Raw genomic sequence first — 8,963 nt, forward strand, 5'->3', positions numbered from 1 at the left:
CCCCTTCTAGTTTGCACCTCTCTCTTTCCCCCTTACTAGATTGCCTGTGCTCTCCCCTTTACTAGATTGTCTCTTAGGATGCTTTGATTTATATAACATAATAACATATTTGATTAATTCTTTTCTATTTCTCCCCCTTTGTAATCATTAAAAATAATCAGAAGAGTTTTTGGGCAACATTTGAAAAACAGAAGGGGTAGCATGAAAACTGATATACTAGACGAGACCATACACAGTAAGATCACAATAGTAATTGTGAGTGAAACCGACATATCATATTAACTCACACTACTAGAAAAATTAATATTTGTGACGAATTTTGTGACGGAAAAAATAGCATCGCTAATAGTGACGCATTTTGTGAGGAAATTTTAAGTTTTGTGACGGACAAGAATTTATTGACTTTTGTGACGGAATATATTCCGTCTCTAAAAATCCGTCACAAATTTCGTCACTGAATCAAAAAAAAAATATTTGTGACGGATTTTGTGACGAAAGAATTTTCGTCTCTAAAAATCCGTCACAAATTTCATCACTAAATAAAAAAAATGTTTGTGACGGATTTTGTGACGGAATGAACTTCGTCTCTAAAAAATCCGTCACAAATTTCGTCACTAAAATGAAAAAAATTAGTGACAGATTGTTCCCTCTCAAAATTCCGTCACAAATAGGTTAAAATATTTTGTGAAAAAATTTGTGACAAATTGTTCCCTCTCAAAATATTAAATTTTATTTATGAAACTTTTATATTTAAGAATTATGCATAATTAAAGAAAATATGTTAAATTTTTTTTAAAAAAATAATAAAATTAAAAATATTTTATTTCATTAAAGGAGTGAAAAAATTATGAAATTCATTTAATTAAATAAAAAATTGTCAATTTTGAACATAAGAAACTAAGACATTCATTAAAAATATTTAAAAAAAAAACTTGTCAAATTAAAAAAAAAAAAAAGAATATTAATTTAATTTTGGCTTAATTACATTTTTGATCCCTCAAGTATTGTAATTGTGCAATTTTGACCCCTAAGATTTTAATTGGATAATTTTAGTCCCTAAAGAATTGTAATTGTGCAATTTTAGTCCTTTAATTTTTAATTGAACAATTTTAGTCCCTCAAAAATCATAATTGTGAAATTTGAATCTCTCCCATTAAAAATTTAATAATTTTACAATTTTAATATATATATATATATATATAATAATTTAAAATTATACAATTATTTGCTTATTTAAGTTAACATATACTATAATTTTTATTAATGTAACAAATGATATATATTTATTATTACTAAATAAATAAAATTTATATATTACTAATAATTTAATATTGCTAATAAATTAATATCAATAATATTTTTAGTATATTTATAGATAAATTGATAATTTGATAAATATAACTTAGTATATATTAATATACTTTTACAAAAATATAAATATAGTAGATAAGATATGTATATTTATATTTTTGTAAAATTATATTAATATATAATAAGTTATATTTATAAAATTATTAGTTTATGTATAAATATACTAATAATATTATTGATATTAATTTATGAATAATATTATAAAAATATAATATATATATATATATATATTATGTATTTATTAATAATAAATATATATCATTTGTGTGACACCCTCTACCCCACATACCATAACACAAATAACAAAAATTGAATAACATAATCTTTTTCATAATTGAAATACCAAACATGTTTAATTCAAATCAAAACTCATGTATTGTGGAATTAAATAGATATTCATACATCTCACGCAACAAGGAATACAACAGAACAATCAAAAAGCAAAATATAAACTTGCATAGTTTATTTGTTTCTCTCAGGGATCTCTTAAGAACCCACAAAGTACTCTAATCCATACAATAAACATCTTACTCATATAATTGTCTCTTACAATTGCATTCCCTTATTTGGATGAGTAATTTTACAAATTCAAGGAATTTGAAATTCTTGGTATTTGAATTATTTTGATTTCAATTTCTATCATTGTTAAAATATTTTGTTTGGATAAGTCAATTCAATTTTTTTTTTAAATTTTTAATTTTTAATTTGGATATGATAATTTGATTCTATCATGATAAAATTGCTTTTAGTTATTTATTGAAAAATATCTTTCTAATTTCATAATTTTAAAATTAAAATTTTAAATTTTTAGTTAAAAATTAAAAATTTCTTATTTTTTGTTAATAAAATAATATCCATTAATTTCTTAATTTTTATGCTTAAAAGCAAACTTATAAAATAATCTAATTTATATTTATGAAAGAAATAAGCATAACCTAAAAAATGGAAATATTTTATTTTGCATGAAAGTTATTAATATGACAGGTATTACTCGATCTTGTGTTTTCAAGTATCCTAATATTGTGAAAAATATGAGTTAAAATTGATTTAAATGAATAAATATTAGAACTATATATTCAAATGTATAACAAAGAAAAAGGAAGGGAAATAACATATGAATTAATTGACATTGTAATAACTATCCACAGACAACGATAGAATGAAACACCATCAAATTAGGCTCAAACAACTCTAACCATGATACTTAGTTTGATAAATTTTACTTTAGATTAAGAGATTATTTTATATTTAAATTTATTTTAAATCATTTAATGAAATTTATTGTTAGTCTCGTTTAAAATATTTCATTTGTTAGCATTAAAACTTAAGGAATCCAAAGTTGTCTTTTAACTTAACATGAAAGTTTTGTTGCCACGTAGGATCACTCCAATGAAAGTTATTAAATTAGGTAGAAACACTGCAATTTTTTGATTTTATTTACGGAGGTTTATAACCTCTTCTAATTAAATTAAATTTTCCCTCTTAAATCCCAATTTTATTCTAAAATAAAAAAATTTTCCGCTAAAACTACCCGCGCCCGCCTCCTTTTTTGTTTGAAGAAAAATTAGAATCCCCTTTTTCAAAGAAATGAGAAAACCCTAAACCCATTCGTTCTTGCGTTTCTCCGTGTAGTGAACACTACAAAAAAAAATGTTAAATAATAGAGGTTATTTTGTGGAGGTTTTAAAAACCTCCTCTAGTTATTAAATTAAGTGAAAAAACCGCAATTCTTTTATTTTATTTACGGAGGTTTAAAACCTCTTCTAATTAAATAATATTTTCCCGCTTAAAATCCTATTTTTCTCTAAAATAAAATATTTTCCCCCTTAAACTACCCGCGCCTCCCTCTTACAAAAAATTAGAATTGTATTTGTCAAAGAAATGTAGAAGTGACCCCTCATACCGCGAACACGCTAGGTTAAAGCATACTCGGGGCCAAGACCTCTTCCCTCTCTTCCACCTTCGTCTTCGCCGTCGCCACGTCCCGCGCTCAAGTGCGTATCGACTCCATGGTGCTCGATAAACTCTCCTCGTCCAACACCACTCCAACCACTTCCTTCAACCACCGCATCACCGTCCCCGATTTCCTAACCCTACACAAATCCCTTTTTTTCTCCCATTTTTCTCACACCCCTTTTCTTTCTTCATTCAACCGAGGGAACATGGTTGCCGCCACTGATCTTCTCATGCCGGAAATGGGCGCTAGAAAGATGCACGTGCTCGCAGTTGATGACCGCCACGTCGACCGCAAGGTCATTGAACGCTTGCTAAAAATCTCGTCTTGCAAAGGTATGTAACTAAAGGTGGAAAATTTTGGTGTTTTCTCTTGCACCTGGTTCGGGTTTTGATGGTTTTTGGAAATGGGTTTTTGGTTTTGGCAGTGACGGTGGTGGAGAGTAGGATCATGGCTCTGCAGTATTTGGGGTTGGATGGGGATAAGAGCTCCATTGGTTTTGATGTAAGAAAATTTGGCTTTTGGGTTGTTTAATAATTTGGGGTTTTTACTTGGCACTTGGAAGTGATGCTTATGTTGTTGTATGATTTCTGTGGTGACAGGGTGTGAAGGTTAATTTGATTATGACAAACTATTCTATGCCGGGGATGACTGGATATGAATTACTCAAGAAGATAAAGGTGAGAAATCAGATTTTTTATTTTTTATTTTAAATTTAATTTGTTATGGTAGATGAATGGAAGAGAGAAGGGAGAATTGTTAGTGTTTTGTTGATTTAATAGTAGTGGGTTTTCCCCCTTTTCTTGATTTTTAATTTTTTTCCTTCTGTTAATCTCTGCAGGAGTCATCTGTATTTAGAGAGATTCCAGTGGTGGTTGTCTTCTGAGAATATCTTTACCCGAATTGATAGGTAAGATCTTGGTTAGAATTGTTAGTGTTTTACTGTTTGGTTCTTGTGTGGTTTTAGGAAGCTGGATGCCTTTGATTTTCTAGCTGAACTCGGTGAGAACGATTATATCTCTTTTATTTTATATTTCTCTAACAATTTTAGTCGTTTTCTCTCGCTTTCTCTAACAGAATTTCATTATAGGTGTTGAAGATCTTTCTACGATAGTATTAGTCCAAATCTGCATTATTTTATAAAAGGTTTATAGAAAATGGTGCAAGGAAAACTTTATTAATAACCGGTCTCTTAGACATGCTCGTGACATTCATAGGTAATTTTATTATTTTTAAGTTAAATATCAAAATATTATTTATAATGTACTCTAGTCCAGACATTTATACTTTCTCATTTCTAAAATACTATTTGCAGGCAGATTCAGGGTCATGTTCAACAAATGGGTCTGAATCTTTCATCTTGTGGAGATGATATGCTTCAATTTCATAGATGCCTTGCTGCTTCCTTTTTCCTCAATGCAGCTGTAAAGCAACCAGAGGGGACATACAGGTATCTAATTCAACTTAGAAATTCTTGTGCTGATCCGTCTCTGTAGCTTGCTTTCTTTTCCCTCTGTTATAAGCTCAAATTCCAATGTTAGTTTTGAATTTCTTTATTGGTATTTTGACTCACTAATTGGAATCCTTACCTGCATATATAATTTTATCATATAATGCTTTATTATAGAAAGAGACTCTTATTTCTTAGTTACTTGACGGGGCTTTGGCAAATCACGACACATGTTTAGCTTCTTGTGACATGATCTCTCTCTCTCTCTGTTTCGTGAATTAAGAACGGTGGAGGGCAGGATAAGGTATTTGTTCAGTTTTTATTAAATAAAGAGTTTAATACATTACCTAACTTTGTCCAGTTTTGTTTCAGTGGAATGAAATCAATTATATAGTTCATTTACTTTCATTTTTATAAATAATTATATAAATTAAATATGTTGTAAATCTGCTATAAGTAATTATCATGATACTCTAATTTTAAGCCTGCAACTATCTTTTCTTCGTTCGGTGAAAAGGACATATGAATGCGCAGATGTAAAAATAGCCATACGGGAAAAGGTATACAATGTTATAAAGTATTGTTAAAATAAATTGATTTTTATCTTTTCTTCCCTGTAATTTTCTCATCAATGAGAAGTATAATTATTGTCATCACATGAATTACATTAGGACAATTATGGGATCCCACTTTTTTACAGCTACAAATCCTCAACTACTGATAATTCTATTGGTAGAGACATAATATTATTATTATAATAAGCAATAAACTGTGAGTTCAATGCATAGTGACTTAGTCATACATATACTTTCTAATCTTTCATCAGTTCACAAATTGGGTAGGAAGGATAGGGAATTTTTTACCCACGTCTGGAATTGCCTTTAGCAACATCACACGAAAGAAGTGATGAATAGGGAATTTCAATGCAGTAACTATAAAGATAGTTTCATGGGTAAAGAATAAAGTTGGCTTTTAGAAACTAAATTTCCTTAGTGTAAAATATTATGTTTATTTGGTATTAAAAGTGTAAAATATTTTAATACTTATAATTTTAGTTTTCCTATGAGTCAGTTTTTTAAAAAATATTTTAATACTTATAATGTTCTTCACATCTGTATAATCTCTGTATAATCTCTTACTCTTGGTGGAATATTTGTGTGTCATATTTATTGTATCATGTCTATATAAATATATATGTGTTTATATTTGTTTGTATTTATATGCATTTATTAGTACTTGCTAATTTTGTTAATTAGAATCAATTCGGATTTTTAGTATGATTGTTATATATATATATATATATATATATATATATATATATATATATATATATATATATATATATATATAGTGGAAAGGTTTGAAATCCTTTATAATATCTTGCTCTGTTATAAACTGTTTGACGACTTCAGTTGATTTTTTGATGTTTTTCATTCTGCTCCATGGCCAGGATAGTGAACCGGGTCCTTTAATCTTCGAAGACCAACCATCATCACCAAGATCTCCCCTGTCACCCAAAAAACTATGGCAAGCAAGAGAAAATAATCGTGAATGTCTGTAAACATACACGATTCCTATATTAGAGAGTAAGGTTTTATTATTTATATATGAAGGAGCATTATTTGTGAATTGTGATACTTTTTTAACATACATGTTCATATATGCATACGGAATTGCTGTTTTGTTTATTTATTTATTTTTAATATTTTTGGATTATAGCTTATAGAGTTTGTTTTATGTGTGTGTATAGACAAACTGGAAATGTGTACAAGAACGTGAAGAGGAAGATTGAGAGAGGTGTTACTTTCCCAACTTGCTTATGTGTAAACAATGTGGTCTGCCATTTCTCTCCACTAGCCAGTGACGAGACAGTGTTGGAAGAAGGTGATATATTGAAAATGTAAGATTTTTGAGCATGTTTTTTTTTTCTCAGTAGGAATTTTGTTATGAGTGATGGGGGAATGAAATTTGTGTTTTTCGCTATTACTGGGAAGTTGATGGTAGTTTCTTTGGTTGTTTGTAGTGATTTGGCTTGTCTTATAGATGGTTTCATCGCGGCTGTGGCTCACACTCATGTTCTTCAGGAAGGTCCTGTCACAGGAAGGGCAACTGATGTTATTGCTACTGCAAATACTGCTGCTGAGGTGGCCTTGAGGCTTGTTAGGCTGGGAAAAAAGGTAATCAATTTTAAGAATTTTTTCCCCTGTATTTGAATTTTTGTATGATTTGATTTGGAACATGTTGCCTCTATTAATTGTATGTTTGGTAGATAGGTATAAGGTCATCACTATATAAGCAATCTAGCTTAGTAAAATTAGGTTGCTTCATGTGTATTGTTTGAAGGGGTTTCTTTGCCTAAATGTGTGCCTTGTGGATTTTGATCTCTAAATGATGAAAAGTATCATGGCTATGGATATACTCCAATGAAGCTTTATTGTCATAGTTACACTGATAGAGGTCATTCATTATTTTTCATGTGTTGTCTTGCCGATTAAGCACATCATTAATCTTGGGAACTCCTCTTGATGTTTGTATTGTTCTTTTATCTTCATTTTAAATGATATCATGCATTTTCATAAAAAAGACTTGATATTTTTGTTTTGATTGAAATTGTTTCAATAATAGGCTCTTGTAATCGATTACAAGAAATGGGTAATCGATTACCAGAGAACCTTTTAATAAGTAAATTTCGAACATATGATTTTCATTGTCTGGTAATCGATTACACGTATAGGTAATCGATTACCAGACTCTTAAAACAATAGTTTCCTCAAATTTAGTCATCAAACAGTTAGCGAGGGATTCATCCCAGTTAGTGACGGATAAAATCCGTCGCAAATTGTGACGGAATTCTAGCGTTGCAAGTTGTGACGGATTCTAGCCAATTATAGGCATCACAGTTTGTGACGGATTCGTTCATCACAATTTGTGAGGGATTTTGTGTCATCACAATTTGTGACGGACTCACATACCTCTCAATCCCTCTCAAATTGCGAGGGATTTAATCCCTCACAAATTGTGAGGGATTTAATCCCTCACAAATTGCGACGGATTTTTATTAATTTCTAAACATTTATTGTTAGAAATTAGTGATGGAAATTATATTTTTTGTGATGCCTTAATTCCGTCACTAATTGTGACGGAGAAAATAATCCGTCACTAAATATTTTGTGACGCCAAATTTTGTGACGAAATCATTTCCGTCACAAATTCCGTCACTAATTTATTTGTGACGGATTTTATGAAGATTAGTGACGGATTTGTTCCCTCTCTAATTTTAATTTTTCTAGTAGTGTCAAATAAGAATTGAATACAACGGGAAGAGTCTGTAAATAATGGAAATAAAAATACATCTGATTATTTTCTTGACTTAGTTATTCCTACACTAATTTCCTCGAATGATCACGAAGATGGAGGTGGTTCCTTGGATAACTTAGAAGTCATCAGGTCAAACAAGCGGTTAAACTTGTTATCCAGATCTGCTTTAAACTTGTTGAATGTCTTAATGGAGACATATTGTTGTTCAGGTTCAGATGCATCTTGAAGTTCCTCAGGAGGGGCAGATGCTGAAATTGGCTCAGCAAAGATAGGCTTAGACGATTCAAACTGTGCAATTTTAGAGGGAGAATCCCAAGGCCTAAGCATGTCTGGTTTCCATGGTGGAATATCCTTGCACTAGTCATAGATATGAGCTTTATACCATGTGTTTGTTATAACCTTCCATTCATTTTTGTAGAGATCCAAGTTGAAGAGTGTAGAATCAATGAAGTATCTATTGCTGAGAGCATCAAGATCTGGCCCACGTGGTCTTTGAAGAAAGGTGACAGATGTGTCACTAAAGTGCATCAGTCTGCAAGGGGTCATCCAACAATACCCACGTAGCATGAGTGTCTTAGCCTTTTCTTCGTCCGAGAGTCCAGACGAACTTGCCTCTTGATTGCACTTGTACATGAAGTTCTGATAGAACTTTTCAGCATCATCTTCAATGTATTGTAGTGCTCTGGAAAGGTCCTGTTACTTGTCCAAGTTTACTCCTTTATAGTAGCGAACCTCAACCCATGATGGTTTGGGCATTGGTCTTAGATGTAGTGCAGGGTCCTTCATTTTATTTGGATTGATCGAAGGAAGACGGGAACAGACACGATCAGGATAAACAAAAACTAATGTATAGGGAAAAAGGTAAATATA

The 8,963-nt window shown here is 30.5% G+C and overlaps 1 protein-coding gene across 1 annotated transcript; it reads left to right on the plus strand.

Annotated features, from left to right (window-relative positions):
• Positions 1–6,165: 6,165 nt before the first annotated feature.
• Positions 6,166–7,248, plus strand: LOC145953914 (ERBB-3 BINDING PROTEIN 1-like). The gene is made up of 3 exons (XM_083067681.1): positions 6,166–6,361; positions 6,526–6,675; positions 6,799–7,248. Exons 1-3 carry the CDS (start codon positions 6,327–6,329, stop codon positions 6,986–6,988), a joined length of 375 nt encoding a protein of 124 aa, XP_082923807.1. The 5' UTR covers positions 6,166–6,326; the 3' UTR covers positions 6,989–7,248.
• The last annotated feature ends 1,715 nt before the right edge of the window (positions 7,249–8,963 follow it).

The sequence above is a fragment of the Cajanus cajan genome, chromosome 1, assembly GCF_000230855.2.
Source record: "Cajanus cajan strain Asha chromosome 1, NIPB_CcT2T_4, whole genome shotgun sequence".
NCBI classification, from domain to species: Eukaryota; Viridiplantae; Streptophyta; class Magnoliopsida; order Fabales; family Fabaceae; genus Cajanus; species Cajanus cajan.